The following is a 17,398-nucleotide window of genomic DNA, read 5'->3' as shown; positions in this document are numbered from 1 at the left end:
AGCTAGAGCTTAGATATTTAGCATGAAACATCTTCTAGTGAGTGTCTACAAATTTTGTTCAAATAAAAGCCCTGGGGTCAAAATTGGCCCTGCCCCAGGGGGTCATTGATTTTCCCTATATGCATATAGTAAAAACTTAAAAATCTTCTTTTAAAGAACCCAAAGAGCTAGAGCTAAGATATTTGGCATGAAACATCTTTTAATGAGTGTCTACCAAGTTTGTTCAAATAAAAGCCCTGGGGTCAAAATTGGCCTCGCCCCAGGGGGTCATTGATTTTCCCTATATGCATATAGTAAAAACTTAAAAAATCTTCTGTTAAAGAACCCAAAGAGCTAGAGCTAAGATATTTAGCATGAAACATCTTCTAATGATTGTCTACCAAGTTTGGTCAAATAAAAGCCCTGGGGTCAAAATTGGCCCCGCCCCGGGGGTCATTGATTTTGCCCTATATGCATATAGTAAAAACTTAAAAAACTTCTTTTAAAGAACCCAAAGAGCTAGAGCTAAGATATTTAGCATGAAACATGTTCTAATGGGTGTCTACAAAGTTTGTTCAAATAAAAGCCCTGGGGTCAAAATTGGCCCCGCCCCGGGGGTCATTGATTTTCCTAAATATGTGTATGGCAAAAACTTAAAAATCTTCTTTGAAAAAACCCAAATAGCTAGAGTTTAGATATTAAGCATGAAACATCTTATAGTAAGTGTCTACAAAGTTTGTTCAAATGAAAGCCCTGGGGTCAAATTGGCCCTGCCTCAGAGGTGTCATTGTTTTTAACTATATGTGTATAGTAAAAACTTAAAAAATCTTCTTTTAAAAAACCCAATGAGCTAGAGGTTAGATGTGTAGCATGAAACATCTTCTTGTGGGTGTCTACAAAGTTTGTTCAAATAAAAGCTGTTGGGTTAAAATTGGCCCTGTTGGGGGGGGGGGGGGCACAGGTCATTGTTTTTCATTATATGTATATGTAGTAAAAACTTAACATCATGAAACATCTTCAAATGGGTGTCTTCCAAGTTTGTTCAAATAAAAGCCCTGGGGTTTAAACTCGCCCCGCTCCGTGGGCCTATATACAGGTGAGCGACCTCAGGGCCATCATGGCCCTCTTGTTTATACTTAATTTTTCACCTGAGTGGAGCATAACTCAAAAGTGTTTGAGATGTCAACATGAAATGTCATAGGTGGAAAGATCTTATTGAGGAGGAATGCTGTGCACAAGAATGATAACTCTTCCCTATACAATTTTTGAGTTATTGCCCTTTGTTCTTTTTCATACTACTTTGTCGGGAGATTATCTCAAAAAGTATTTGAGGTATCAGCTTGAAACTTCATAGGTGGATGGATCTCATTGAGGAGGAGTGCAATGCACAAGAATGATAACTCTACCCTGTATTATTTTTGAGTTATTGCCCTTTGTTATTTTTCAAAATAAATTTTTGTCCAGAGCATAACTCAAAAGGCCTTTGAGATATCAACATGAAACTTCATGGGTGGATAGATCTCACTCAGGTGTGCACTGCACAAGAATGATAACTCTACCTTTCATAATTTTTGAGTTATTGCCCTTTGTTATTTTTCATATTTAATTTTTCACCTGAGTGGAGCATAACTCAAAAAGTGTTTGAGATGTCAACATGAAATGTCATTGGTGGATAGATCTTTTTGAGGAGGAATGCTGTGCGCAAGAATGATAACTCTTCCCTATATATTTTTTGAGTTATTGCCCTTGTTCTTTTTCATACTATTTTGTCCAGAGCTTATCTCAAAAAGTATTAGAGATATCAACTTGAAATTTCATAGGTGGATAGACTTTTCTAAGGAGGGGTGCAGCACACATGAATGATCACCTACCCTGCATTATTTTTTCAGTTATTGCCCTTTTTTAGCTCGACTTTTTTTTTTTAAAGTAGAGGTATTGTTATAGTCAGGTCGGCGTTGCCGTTGCCTTTGCCGTTGCCGTTGCCATCCGAAAACTTGTACCTGGATCATAACTTTTTTATTTCTTGGTGTATTGTCTTCATACTTGGCCACAACAACCCTTGGGACAAGACCTTTCAGTAGACCACACTAACCTTGACCTTCATCCATAAATGACCTTGACCTTCAAGGTTAAAAGTCCAATTTTTGCTTGTTCATGCTGTTATTGGCTGTTACTTTGTTATTTTTGAATGGATTGTCTTCAAGCTTGAACATAATAATCTTCAAGGATATCTCTTAAAAATAACCAGTCAGACCTTGACATTCACTCATCAATGACCTTGACTTTGAAGGTCGAATTATTGAAATTTTCATTTTTTTGGCTATTATTGGCTGTAACTTTGTTATTTTTGAATGGATTGTCTTCAAACTTGAACATAATAAGCTTCAAAGATAACTGTTAAAAATATACCGAAAGACCTTGACCTTCACTCATTAATGACATTGCCTTTGAAGGTCAAATTATTGAAATTTTCATTGTTTTCATTGCGTAATTTTTTTCTATTTTTGAGATTGCGTCATTTTTTCTATTTTTAGAAATTGCGTCATTGTTGCTATTTTTAGAAATTGCGTCATTTTTTTCTATTTTTAGAAATTGCGTCATTTTTTTTTCTATTTTTAGAAATTGCGTCATTGTTTCTATTTTTAGAAATTACGTCATTTTTTTCTATTTTTAGAAATTGCGTCATTTTTGTCTATTTTTTGATATTGCGTCATTGTTGCTATTTTTAGAAATTGCGTCATTTTTTTCTATTTTTAGAAATTGCGTCATTTTTTCTATTTTTAGAAATTGCGTCATTTTTTTTCTATTTTTAGAAATTGCGTCATTGTTGCTATTTTTAGAAATTGCGTCATTGTTGCTATTTTTAAAAATTGCATCAATTTTTCTATTTTTAGAAATTGCATCATTGTTGCTATTTTTAGAAATTGCGTCATTTTTTTATTTTTAGAAATTATGTCATTTTTTTCTATTTTTAGAAATTGCGACATTTTTTTCTATTTTTAGAAATTGCGTCATGTTGCTATTTTAAGAAATTGCGTACTGTTGCTATTTTTAGAAATATGCTTAATGTTTCTATTCATATATATACAAAATATATAAACAAAACTAATGTGACAAGACAGACCAACTTAATTTATAAAAAGGAAACGTCAATATATGTTCAAACCTTTCTATGTTTGCGTTTAGAAAAAGTAAAAAGTCGAGCGTTGCCCCCGCCCGGCGGTGGCTCTTGTTATTTTCAGCCATCAGTATTCACATAGGTTTCAAATCTGTAATCACTTCAGCCATCAGTTTTCATTTCCGAAAGACCTCTTAATATTGAATTATTCTGATATTTGGCATGAAACATCTCCTAGTGAGTGTCTACCAAGTTTGTTCAAATAAAAGCCCTGGGGTCAAAATTGGCCCCGCCCCGGGGTCATTGATTTTCCTATATGCATATAGTAAAAAACTTAAAAAAATCTTCTTTAAAGAACCCAAAGAGCTAGAGCTAAGATATTTTAGCATGAAACATGTTCTAAATGGTGTCTACCAAGTTTGTTTTAAATAAAAGCCCTGGGTCAAATTTGGCCCCGCCCCGGGGGTCATTGATTTTCCCTATATGCATATAGTAAAAACTTAAAAAATCTTCTTTTAAAGAACTCAAAGAGCTATGGCTAAGATATTGAGAATCAAACATGTTCTAATAGGTGTCTACCAAGTTTGTTCAAATAAAAGCCCTGGGGTCAAAATTGGCACTGCCCCGGGGTCATTGATTTTCCTTTATATGTGTATAGCAAAAACTTAAAAAAATCTTCTTTGAAAAACCCAAATAGCTAGAGTTAAGATATTAAGCATGAAACATCTTTTAGTGAGTGTCTACAAAGTTTGTTCAAAAAAAAGACCTGGGATCAAAATTGGCCCCCCCCGGGGGTCAATGATTTTCTTTATATGTGTTTAGCAAAAACTTTAAATCTTCTTTGAAAAAACCAAATAGCTAGAGTTTAGATATTAAGCATGAAACATCTTCTAGTAGGTGTCTACAAAGTTTGTTCAAATAAAAGCCCTGGGGTCAAAACTGGCCCGGCCTCAGGGGTGTCATTGTTTTTAACTATATGTGTATAGTAAAAACTGAAAAAAAATCTTCTTTTAAAAAGCCCAATGAACTAGAGCTTAGATGTTTAGCATGAAACATCTTCTTATCGGTGTCTACCAAGTTTGTGCAAATAAAAGCCCTTGGGTTAAATTGGCCCTGCATGTTTGGGGGGGGGGGGGGGTTGGGGGCCTATGTACAGGTGAGCGACCTCAGGGCCATCATGGCCCTCTTGTTACTTTTTTTCACAACAACCTGTTGTCCCTCGCCAAAAGGCTGCAGGGAATATAGAAATAGCCTCCATCCTTCCATCTGTCCGTCTCCGACAAAAATGTCCGGAGCATATCTCAAAAAGTATTTGAGGTATCAACTTGAAACTTCATAGGTGGAAAGGAGTGCAGTGCACAAGAATGATAACTCTACCCTACATAATTTTTCAGTTATTGGCCTTTGTTATTTTTCAAACTTAATTTTTGTCCAGAGCATAACTCAAAAAGCTTATGAGATATCAACATTTAACTTCATAGGTGGATAGATCTCACTCAGTAGGTGTGCAGTGCACAAGAATGATAACTCTACCGTTCATAATTTTTGAGTTATTGCCCTTTGTTATTTTTCATACTTCATTTTTCACCCCAGTTAAGCATAACTCAAAAAGTGTTTGAGATGTCAACATGAAACTTCATAGGTGGATACATCTTATTGGGGAGGAATGCTGTGCACAAGAAAGATAACTCTTCCCATTATAATTTTTAGTTATTGCCCTTTGTTATTTTTCATACTTTTTGTCTGGAGCATATCTCAAAAAGTGTTGTGAGTTATCAACTTGAAACTTCATAGGTGGATAGATCATAATTATTGAGCACAAGAATGATAACTCTATCCTGCATTATTTTTTAGTTATTGCCCTTTGTTATTTTTCATACTTTATAACAACCTGAGTGGAGCATAACTCAGAGTCTTTGAGATGTCAACATGAAACTTCATAGGTGGAAAGATCTTATTGAGAAGGAATGCTGTGCACAAGAACAATGACTCTTCCTATTATAATTTTTGAGTTATTGCCATTTGTTATTTTTCATACTTTTTGTCAGGAGCTTATCTCAAAAAGTGTTTGAGGTATCAACTTGAAACTTCATAGGTGGATAGATCTCATTGAGGAGTAGTGCAGCACACAAGAATGATAACATTACCCTGTATAATTTTTGAGTTATTGCCCTTTGTTATTTTTCATGCTTAATTTTTGTCCAGAGCATTACTAAAAAAGCCTTTGAGATATCAACATGAAACTTAATAGGTGGATAGGTCTCATTGAGGAGGAGTGCAGCACACAAGAATGATAACTCTTCCCTGCATAATTTTTCAGTTATTGCCCTTTATATTTTTTCATGCTTAATTTTTGTCCAGAGCATAGCTATAAAAGCCTTTGAGAAATCAACTTGAAACTTCATAGGTGGATAGGTCTCATTGAGGAGTAGTGCTGCACACAAGAATGATAACTCTTCCCTGCATAATTTTTCAGTTATTGCCCTTTATATTTTTTCATGCTTAATTTTTGTCCAGAGCATAGCTATAAAAGCCTTTGAGAAATCAACTTGAAACTTCATAGGTGGATAGATCTCATTGAGGAGTAGTGCAGCACACAAGAATGATAACTCTACCCTGCATAATTTTTCAGTTATTGCCCTTTAAATTTTTTCATGCTTAATTTTTGTCCAGAGCATAGCTATAAAAGCCTTTGAGAAATCAACTTGAAACTTCATAGGTGGATAGGTCTCATTGAGGAGTAGTGCAGCACACAAGAATGATAACTTACCCTGCATTATTTTTCAGTTATTGCCCTTTGTTATTTTCAGCCATCAGTATTCACATAGGTTTCAAATCTGTAATCACTTCAGCCATCAGTTTTCATTACCAAAAAATCTCTTAAAATTGAATTATTCTGCTCTACTACATATATATTCTTCCAATGAGCAAACACATTCGGCAAGGGATGGCCATGTTGACATGACTCTTGTTATATCTTTCTTACCAGGTTTGCAGGAATATAATAGTTTTTGCGTGTGATTTCTAACGTCAGTTTCTGTTGTTAAAGTTGAACTTATAGAATAGTTTTAGCGCATGAACATCACACCCTAAATAAGAAAGATAACATATTGTATACCATCGGACCTTTTAAATATTTTTGAATAGACTTGATATATATTAATGGACACAATTCAGAAAACTCCAGAATTAAGTAAATTAAACATAAGCAATTAATAGGTTATTGTATTATTTTTCTTTAATATACATGGTCTTGATCATTCTTTCCTTGTATGATATATTTATGATAGTGTTATTAGTCCCCTACCGGTTTACTAGAGGGGACTTTAGGTTTACCCTTTGTCCATCTGTCCGTCAGTCCGTACAAACCCAGAGATACTTTTGTGACTTGGAGAACAATTGGTAACAGTAAATTCTCTTTGATCCTATTCATTCTGTTTTACTTGTGTGTCTTTCTTTAAGCCTTGTGTGACTAAAAATGACTAAAAATATCAAAGGAAAAGTCACATAAGTACCATTTTGTAAGTATGTCCGTCTGTCCGCACTACCGAATAGGGATAGGCTCAGGCCATCTAACTGTAAACAGAACAAAAAAGAACGATAGAATTCATTCCGCAACAATAGAATAAGGGGCCATGGCCCTCTATTAAACAAAAGAAAATAACAATAGAAATGGCCCTTTATCCTTATTCGGTCGGTCGGTCGGTGGATCCTATGATAACGCAAAAAGTACTGAAAATATTTTTATGAAACTTGAAATATGGGTAGATAGCAGTCTGAAGATTATGCTCGTCTTTTTCTTTGCTTCCTATGTTGAAAAAAATGGTTGCAATCATTATGACATCAAATAGGCTTAAAACATAGCAAAATAACAATATTTGTGTTTAGTCAAAAAGAGCTGGAAAATGTTATGAAACTTAAAATATGGATAGGTGGCAGTATGAAAATTATACACATCATTTAATCTTGACTATAGGGAGTTTTATTTACCCTAACAAACATTGGCAACCTCGTCAAGATTTCTGATTCTTGTTTTTATTTTAGGCTTTTACACTATATGTTTTTTATTTCTTAAGGTATTTATTTCAAACTTCAAATATAAGTTGTCATCAACCACATCATATGTGACAAGGTTTACAACTCTAGCACAAAAATTGTCATAATTGCCTTCTTTGAACTTAAAATTTTCATGAAAAAAGTGTTTTTTTAAAATAACTTCTTTATTATGTAAAATGTATCTTCTTCAAACTTCATATATATGTTTCTTATTATCAATCAAATCATTTGTGAGAAGGTTCAATATTCTAGCATACTCTATTTCCAGAATAAGGTACACCTTGAACTTAGATTTTTTTTTTCGAGAAATTGGTATATTTTACTCCAACTTCTTCATTACTTATAGGATTTACTTCAAACTCCCACATCATGATAATATGACAAGGTTTATAAATCTAGCATCCATATTTCCAGAATTATGTCCTCCTTTAACTTCAATTTTTCTTATTCATTCTATCAACTTTCTTTTACTTCAAATTCAAAATAAACATTCATTATCAACACCTTCATTACTAATTGTTCTTTGTTACACTCACATCATGTATGATGTCTTGCATCTTTATTTCAAGAGTTATCTCCTTTTTAAGAATTTTGCTTTTAAAAATGTTATATTTTGGTAACAGGGATGTTTAAAAAATTGTCATTCAGTCTGTCTGTCTGTCTGTCTGTCTGTTCATTAAATCTGTTTCCTGTGATCACTTTTCCAACAAATTTACTTAAAATAGAAACATTAGTGAATGGCCAACGGCCCTTCAAAATGTTGCTGGATTCTAACCAGTAGGGGACATATGGATTGCTTGCAATACTATGATAATTGCTTGTTCCGTTCAATTTACTTACATACGAAGGAAGGTCATAGAAGAATATTGTTTTAGTCTTGTAGTGTTCAGGTTCTGTCCTTTATGACGTATTGTGTAAGTCAAGATACACGCTTAATTGATAAGTCACTTCATTGATCTTTTTCTCTTAAAATGAATATAAAATACGACAGAATATGAACATACTAGTAATTAAATGTAAACCTATTTAAGTCTGCTGTTTGTTTTAAATTATGAAGTTGTATTTTACTTCAAATGTTTTCAATTGGTGATTATTTTAAAACGCAATATTTAGTTTGCTAGTAAAATTAACCTTTAGACACAATCTTTGTTCACCTTTTTGTGCCCCCATGTTAGTGGCGGGCATTTAGATTTACCCTTGTCCGTCCGTCCGTCCGTCCGTCCGCACTCACAGGAGAGTAATTATGTGGCTAGAGGGACAATAGGTAACTGTTCTTTCTCCTTGATGTCATTCATTCCGTAATGCTTATATGTGGCTATTTTCTTTTGCGTGGCTAAAAAGAACAATAGAGAGAACAAAGGAGTAGCCACATAATTACTCTCCTGTTAGAACGTCCGTCTGTCCGTCCGTCCTTCCGTCCGTCCGTCCGTCCGTTCACTTTTGTGTCGCACGTAACTCAAAAAGTATTTGACCTAGAGTCATGAAACTTTACAGGAATGTTAATCAGCATGTGTAGTTGTGCACCTGGGTATTTTTGTCTTGATATTATTAGTATTTTCAGAGTTATTGCCCCTGACTTAGTAAAATTTTGCAATTTTCAACTTGTGTCGCATATAACTCAAAAAGTATTTGACTTAGAGTCATGTAACTTTACAGGAATATTGATCAGCATGTGCAGTTGTGCACCAGGTATTTTCGTCTGGATTTATTTTGTATTTTTAGAGTTATTGCCCTTCACTTAGAAAATTCTTGCAATTTTCAACTTGTGTCGCAAGTTACTCAAAAAGGATTTAAACATAGTCATTAAACCTTATGGTCAGGTTGCTCAGCATATTTAGATTTGCACCTGGGGTTTCGCTTGTGGATTTATCCAGTATTTGTAGAGTTATTTCCCTTGACTTAATAAAAAGATTGACAGAACAGTGGTGCGGTGGGGGCACCCGTGTCCTATGGACACATCTCTAGTTCATGTTAATGATACATGTAACATTTAGATATTGATCAGTAAGTGAATAACAAAAATAAAATTTTTGTAATTACTGAAAACTTTTCATGCTTATTGTGAGACGAACCTAAATGACGTTAGTATGGGCGCCGCCATTTTGAAATGGATGTCACGTCAGGTTACAACTTAAGTCAACGGGAAAAAGTGTTATTTTAACATTTTGACCTACTGACTTTATGAAAAAAATGAAAAACATGCCTAGAGATATTGACATCAGGGTTAACATGACATTTATTTAAATGACTTTACTATTATATTTAACAAAAAATGGAATATTCAAATTTGGTGGGACAGACTATAGTAACTTAACTATAAATGTCTTTTTTTGACAAATACCGTTTATGTATAAGTCCTCTGAAGGAAGTTGAATGTTTTTATGTTTGCTAACTCTCATTTTTCATAGACTTTAACAGTGTTAAAATGTTTTCGACAAAAGGAATCTTCATATGAAAAGTTTGCGTCTCTATCTGACTTAAAGTTTTTATATTCTATTAAAGAAGCCTTAGAAGTAGCCGGACATTGACATATTTCCTCCCTCAGGTTGAAAATTCCCTAAAAGTTCAAAACTTTCCTACCAAAATTGATTTAATTAAACAGAAATCAAAAGGAGCAATTGATGCTGTCATATTGGGTAATTGTGATAGGTGAGAAATGCCGAGTATAACCACATGAGCAATATTTGCATATTTTTTTACTGCAAGCATTTTGCACCTAAATAAATATTATCTATAAAAGTATTTAATTGTTGATAACACGTGGTTTTAAAGAGTTTATTGTAATTAATTGTTTATACTCCCCTGAGCAAAAATAACGCAAAGTTGCTGTTTGTGTGCTATTTTTCCTCTAAAAAAGAGATATGGCAGCATCACATAGTCGTACCAAAAAAAAAAACCACCCTGATAAACATAATAATGTCAATGGTTAAAAACTAGGTTCTCCGCGAAACCCCTTCCACCACCCTGTTTTGTCCTTGAAATGGTGTCTGGGTATTCTTCAGATTTATATAGTTTGTTATGGCCGAAAACAAAATCAGTAGTGTTAGATAACTATTTTCTTTAGACACAAGTGTTAATTATATTGTATTCTATGAATTATTTAATTTAAACAATATTCATTAGATTTATTATGCTCCCCGAAAAATTTCGGGGGAGCATATAGTCGTCGGGTTGTCCGTCCGTCAGTCCGTCCATACGTACGTCCCGAATTCGTTCCCGGCCCATAACTTTGTTATTTGAAGTCCGATTATAAAACACAGAAATGATCATTATATTGAGACGACGTGTCGCGCGCAACATTTGGCTCGCTACCTTGAAGGTCAAGGTCACAGCATGACCTTGCAGCAAAATCGTGTCCGGTCCATAATTTCATTATTTGAAGTCGGATTTTAAAAATTTTTCACAGAAATGATAACCATATTAAGGTGACGTGTCGCGCGCAACATTTGGGTTGCTACCTTGAAGGTCAATGTCACAGCATGACCTTGCAGCAAAATAGTGTCCGGCCCAGAACTTTGTTATTTGAAGTCGGATTTTAAAACTTTTTCACAGAAATGATCACCATATTGAGACGACGTGTCGCGCGCAACATTTGGCTTGCTACCTTGAAGGTCAAGGTCACAGCATGACCTTGCAGCAAAATCGTGTCTGGCCTATAACTTTGTTATTTGAAAATGGATTTTAAAAATATTTCACAGAAATGATCACCATATTGAGACGACGTGTCGCGCGCAACATTTGGGTCACTTCCTTGAAGGTCAAGGTCACAGCATGACCTTGCAGCAAAATTGTATCCGGCCCATAACTTCGTTATTTGAAGTCCGATTTTAAAAATATTTCACAGAAATGATCATCATATTGAGATGACGTGTCATGCACAACATTTGGGTCGCTACCTTGAAGGTCAAGGTCACAGCATGACCTTGCAGCAAATTCGTGTCCGGCCCATAACTTTGTTATTTGAAGATAGATTTTAAAACTATTTCACAGAAATGATCACTATATTGAGATGACGTGTCGTGCGCAACAATTTGGGTTTCTACCTTGAAGGTCAAGGTCACAGCATGACCTTGCAGCAAAATCATGTCCGGCCCATAACTTCGTTATTTGAAGTTGGATTTTACAACTATTTCACAAAAATGATCACCATATTGAGACAATGTGTAGTGCACAACATTTGTGTTATTTTTACACTTTGAACTTTTTCTGTGACATAACTGACACTACAAGAGGTATACCTTCCTGTGTCCAAAACCTATTCGGGGAGCATCACCCGGTTCAACCGGCTCTTGTTTGCAGTGGCAATTGGTTGTAACAGGTTAAAAGTTTGTAAGCAATCTTGTTGCAGATGCTGTAAAAGATCTCTGTTTTTGATTGTATTGTGTTGAGTAATAAAAAAACAGACTATTTGGTTTTGTCAGTCTGTCAGGGAAATTTGTATATGCAATTTTAAAAGGACAAAATGCAATTGACATAATGTTATTATTGGTCATCAGAGTTCTGTCACTTACTTGAAGTTACCTGCCATTGTTGGATTTTGAACCTGACAGGAACTTTGCATTCTTTCAAGCTACAGTACTTACACAGCTTTTCCAGTTAAATGATTTTTGGCTGAGTTGTGGCCCTTGAATTAAAAAAGGCGTTTTGGCATGTTAATGATTTTTGTGTTGCCAGCTACACAGTAGCTGATAAATGCTTCAAAGTTGTCACAACTTCTGTGTCATGTGTCTGTCCCTTCGTCTGTTTGTCCAACACAAACTTGTCCGGACCACTCCTCAACAACATTTGGGGGAATTTCATCCAAACTGCAGGACTGACCAGTACCAAATTTTCAAGTTTTATGATTTTTGTCAGAGTTATAGCCCTTTGATATTTTTTTGTTTTTTAATGTTTTGTCTAGATTTATTCTCTTTATAAACTACTAATGCAAGTAGAATGAACTTTACTGGATTGATTAATATCTCAAGAACTTATGCATTTATGCAGAGTTTTCTAGTTGAATGATTTTGGGCGCTGTTATGACCCTTGAATAAAAAATGTGTTTTGACCTGTTAATAGTTTTAGCTCGACTATACGAAGTATATGGAGAACTGCCCTACTTGCCCTGTCGTGGCGTCTGCGTCCAGATTAAAGTTTTTGTGCAGTAAAATGATTTTTCATTATAACTTTAACATTTCTTAACCCTTTCCCCCATGAGCATATTGTGAAAAATGGCCATTTTCACTGAAAAGCCTCCTCTTACAAGTTCAAACTGCTATGAAACTATGAAACATGCTTCAATACTAATCAAACTTGGCACAAATGTTGACTGGACCATTGCCTTTGTAACGACATGCTCAGTCTGAAATTTCCTGTTACCATGGCAACGAGGGGACATTTCAAAATTGCCAAAAATCACTATTTTGCCTCGTTATTTTTTCCATCAAAATTTATTTCAAAGTGCTGCAACTTCTCAAGGGTTTGAGATAGAGTCAAAGGCTTTTCAGCGTTGGTCATTTTAAGCCTCTCACAAGTCCAAAATTTTCTTGGCGATGAGGAGGACTCCGCCCCCCTTTCAAACCACCAAACAGAAGGGGGCACACCCCCCTTCTGGTAACCTCCTGATGTATCTTTTGGATGGGGGGCCGCGCCAAAAAAGTGCTCACTATTTTAGCAACATTTCTCAAACGAAAACATGTGTTTGGGGCCCGAATAGGACATTTTTTCACTATTTTAGGCCTAAAAAAGGGAGGGGGGGTCGAAAGTGCGTTGTTTCGCGTATATATGTGGTAAAGGGTTAAGGTATCAACTTCAAACTTCAAATATATGTTCCTTATCATCAACCACATCTTATGTGACAAGGTTCATAACTCTAGCACCAATATTTTCAGATTTATCTCCCCACTCAGAATTTTCCTTACAAAATAGTATTTTTTACTGTTACTTTATTTCTTAAGGGATCAACCTCATACTTCAAATATATGTACATTATCATCATCCCCGTCTTATGTGACAAGGTTCATAACTCTAGCACCAATATATTTAGATTTATCTCCCCTTGAACTTAGAATTTTCCTTAAACAATAATATTTTTTATTATTACCCCTCACTTTTTTCGTAATGTTAATTTCCCATAGGCCTCTGGGAGTTATTCTTACTGTTAATGCAAGTGTACCATGTGACTAAGAATTTTGTACTGTTACATAGGTAACAGTATTTTTTAACAGTATAAAATCTGGTCACGTGGTCTATTTTCTAAATATTGAAATGGCCGCCATCTTCTTTCCTCGATTTAAGGTTTTATTTTTAAATTTTAATACGTAGTGCCATTACAACAGTAAATCAGGAGGGACCATGAACCACCGAAATTAGTTGTTTGTAACCTAAAATGCTTTTCGTGTCTAAAACCGCTTTGGGTTGAATGATAAAATTGCAAGTCGTGTCTGGTTAGCAGCAGAAAACAAAATCGCATGGATTGCCTGCACAAAAATGGAACAAGCAAATAAACAGTTTAAATCTACAACAAAGAATATTTACAAAAATTATTAGTTGCAGCTGATTCAGTGAGCACCAAACGAGTTATTGATCGTTCCAAAAAGCTCTTCAATGATTTTCTGGTGAGCGCATCGATTGATATTCCTATCAATGAAAGAATTTCTTAATGAACATGTTGAACTTTTCCTTGCTTCCATTAGAAAATTAGATGGAGATGATATGAACAAGAAATCATTGGACAGTGTGAAATATGGACTTTCAAAGTTTCTGATGATTGACTTCAAAATTGACTTGAGCAGTTCAGATTTCAGTGGCACAAAAAGAACCTACACAGCAAAAGTAAAACAACTGAAAATGATGGTAAAGGATCTGTACAACATAAAAGTCTTATAGAAATTGCTGACTTAAAGAAGCTGAATGATGTTGACTGTGCACAAGAACCGTAACTCTGTCTTGCCTAATTTTTTATTTATCCCCCTGTGGACTTCAGAGCCATGTCTGGTTCTTTCTTATGTGGTATCTAATCAGATGTGGCCAAGAAAATCTACGCTCTATGACAAAGTCTACATTCTCTATTGGTGCCACTGGTTCGGGTCGAAGATACATTGAACAAGTTATTGATGAGGCTGACAAAAATCACAGGTAGATTTTAATTTTAATATAAAGTCTAAGTTGATTTTACTTCAAGAATTGATATCTTAATCTGGATCAAATTATTTAGAGAAAATATATATCCTCATCTGCCCATGATTCGACACCCTAAGCATTCAAATGTTATATAAACGATTGAAAAGAAAATAAATCACAATAAAAATGTCTTGTTAATTTATTTATTATCCGTTCACATTGATTCAGTATTAATTTTCTAATAAAAGGCTTAAGTATAAGCTATAAATCGTAGTAAGTAAAGGTTATTGACCTTTCCCATCCGACATTTTCAATGGTCCTTGTTTCGTCACCACGCACCTGCAACGCACTTTACTTAAAATATACATTTCCGGTAGCATGTTTCTAAGAAATTTCTTACTCATTAAAATGTAAACAAAGCAGACGAAGTTAAAAACTTTTGATAACAGTCCGATAAAAATGAAATGATGATAAAAAATTTATTTATACCGTAAGTATTTTATCCTTAATTTCTGTCTAAAAATTGTTGCTAAATGAAAATTGCCGATACATGTAATGTACACATTAATTGATTTTCTCACTATTTTGGTACCTCCGAAATGATTGGGTGATAAAATAAAACAGTGACAAATCAAGGGCAGGTCAAATTTAGGGCACTCAACGGTATGTTCGATCATTATAAAAATGTAGTAAGACGAGCAAGTTACTGACTTCATCATTGCATTTATATATTATTGAAAAAATGCACTACGGCTAGCCTCAACAGTGCGTATAGCCTAGATATACCTGCCTACGACTACAACTTTCGGCTAGCAGTACGGACCTGTATGGCTAGCCACTTCCTTATTACTATACATGTATATAGATACATACATTTTGTAGTACAAATATAACATTAATAAATCACTGACAGAAAAGTATACTTTATGATTTTATATCAAAACAATTTTGTTTTGTTTGTTTTCTGTGTTTATACACAGGGATGTCATGGTTAGAAAAAGTATTCACCATTAAATGGCGATGTAATAACCAACCATACTAATAGAATACTTGGGTTTTCAACTTTAACTTTTTTTTCTTTCTTTTTTTTATGACAACATACAAATGTATGCCATTTTGTTGTACTCAAAATGATTTAGCTTACAATACATATCCGAATACGGAGTAACTATTTTCTGCTAGGGTGGTACTGTATTCTATCAGATCAGAAAAAATACATTGTTGAGTGTAACAACTCAGATACAAACAATTGTCATATCTTGTCATAAAAAAACTTAGGTAATATTTAGAATCAATTTAAAACTTTTCCGCCTTTTAGTCAGATACTTATTATTATTGAATTTTTTAACCAGTTTTTAGCTAAAAACCGACTGAACCCGTTAAACAGATAAACCTGACACATCTAGTTTCACCCAGCATTCGATCGGATTTATTAGCTTTCCGGAATAGCTTACAAATTACTATTAATTACCAATTTCTCTAAATTTGACAACTATCATTCCAACTCAATTTCTATAATTAAAACATCATTCTAAATTTTTCTGTTTGTAAAATTTTGCGAAAAAGCAAAAATTGTGTTTTGATAAAGACTGTCGCAATTAAACAATAAATTAAAATCACTTTAAATATATTGCTAGTTTATAAAGAAATATTTATTTATTTAGGCTAATTTTTATATTTTTATTTTTCAGTGGAGATGTACACCCAGACCAAACAATTGGTGAAGGGAAATTGTATGATTGGGGTGAAAATCCAAACTGCCCAGTGAGAATGTTCGAAAAGTACATGTCTAAACTAAATCCAAAGTGTGAAGCACTAAGGCAAGGGCCTCTTGAATCATTTAATGAAAATGATAAAGTGTGGTTTTATAACGCTCCACTGGGGAAAAGTATACTTGCAAATTTAATGCCAAAAATCTCTACACAGGCAAACTTGTCTCGAATCTACACTAATCACTGCCTAAGGGCTACAGCAATCAAAGCACTTGATGACGCCGGAGTTGAAGCCCGTCACATTATGAGAGTATCTGGACATCAGTCAATGTTGTCCATAGATTTGTATGCAAAACGCCTTTCTGAATCGAAGAAAGAAGAAATTAATGACATTCTCTCAGCACCGTTTGTTGCAAAGCCATTAAAAGAACCAGCTTCATGTACTACTTCTATACAGAAAACAACTACAAGTTCAACCTCCAAAAGAAAAAGCTTAGTCCCTACAGCAACTGTAAGTTCTGTGCCGCTAGATGACCTTGATTCTATTGACTATGAAGACTTATTCAATAAGGAAAATGATTTTTCTGAAATGAATCAAATTCCTATCTGCACCAGTATTTCTCAAGTGAAAAACACAGCTTCTATTCAGTCTGGTGGTGTCTCTGAGAACAAACCTCGGCACCAATATTCAATATAAGCAATTGTGTTGTACACTTCAATTATGGTAGCAAATAACTCAGATAACTTTGTTGTTACATATTGACATACATTCAGATTTTTAGTTGTAAAGTTCATTTGAGATATAACAGTTAAAAAAGAATTTTAACTGTCTTAGGTGATTAAGTACACAAGTTTCAGGTTGTCAAATATGTTTATGATTTTGCAGTTAAATATTCATATTGACAGTTTTCTGATAATTCTATATAATGTCTTAAATGTTATATTTGCTGTTAATTTTCTTGTAAAGGCAGTACTTTACAATAAAAGTTTTATGTTGATGTTGTTATATAGTTTTTTTAATCTGAGAAAAGTTACCGTATATCGACCAAGGATGATAGTCCGAGGTCAATATAACTTTTCATTATGTCTGAAAAGTATATTATTGATATATCGTATAAAACTATCTGTAACACTTTTTGCGTTAATTTTTGAAAGATCAAATTCACTTTCATTATTGAAATTATGACTGTTAAATAGGTTGACTATAAGAAGTATCTGAAGAGCTCTTCTACTCAATCTGGTGTCCGCACCCAGATTTCAGATTAAAGTTTTTGTGCAGTAAAATACTTTCTATATTTTTTTTTCAATTCTTATGGTATCAACTTCAAACTTAAAATAAATGTTCCTTATCATCAACCACATCTTATGTGACAAGGTCCATAACTCAAGAAGCAATATTTTTAAAATTATCCCCTTCTTTATTTCTTAAAGT

The 17,398-nt window shown here is 34.2% G+C and overlaps 1 protein-coding gene across 1 annotated transcript; it reads left to right on the top strand.

The window, feature by feature from the left end:
- The first annotated feature begins 12,112 nt into the window (after positions 1 to 12,112).
- Positions 12,113 to 16,927, top strand: LOC132733222 (uncharacterized). The gene is made up of 2 exons (XM_060719824.1): positions 12,113 to 14,269; positions 15,946 to 16,927. The coding sequence occupies exons 1-2, from the start codon at positions 14,139 to 14,141 to the stop codon at positions 16,661 to 16,663; spliced, it is 849 nt and encodes a 282-aa protein (XP_060575807.1). The 5' UTR covers positions 12,113 to 14,138; the 3' UTR covers positions 16,664 to 16,927.
- The last annotated feature ends 471 nt before the right edge of the window (positions 16,928 to 17,398 follow it).

Source organism: Ruditapes philippinarum, unplaced genomic scaffold, assembly GCF_026571515.1.
Source record: "Ruditapes philippinarum isolate M1 unplaced genomic scaffold, ASM2657151v2 ctg4783_1_1_1_1, whole genome shotgun sequence".
Classification (NCBI taxonomy): domain Eukaryota; kingdom Metazoa; phylum Mollusca; class Bivalvia; order Venerida; family Veneridae; genus Ruditapes; species Ruditapes philippinarum.
The sequence above is the reverse complement of the archived record's forward strand: the minus strand, read 5'-3'. Positions and strand labels throughout refer to the sequence as shown.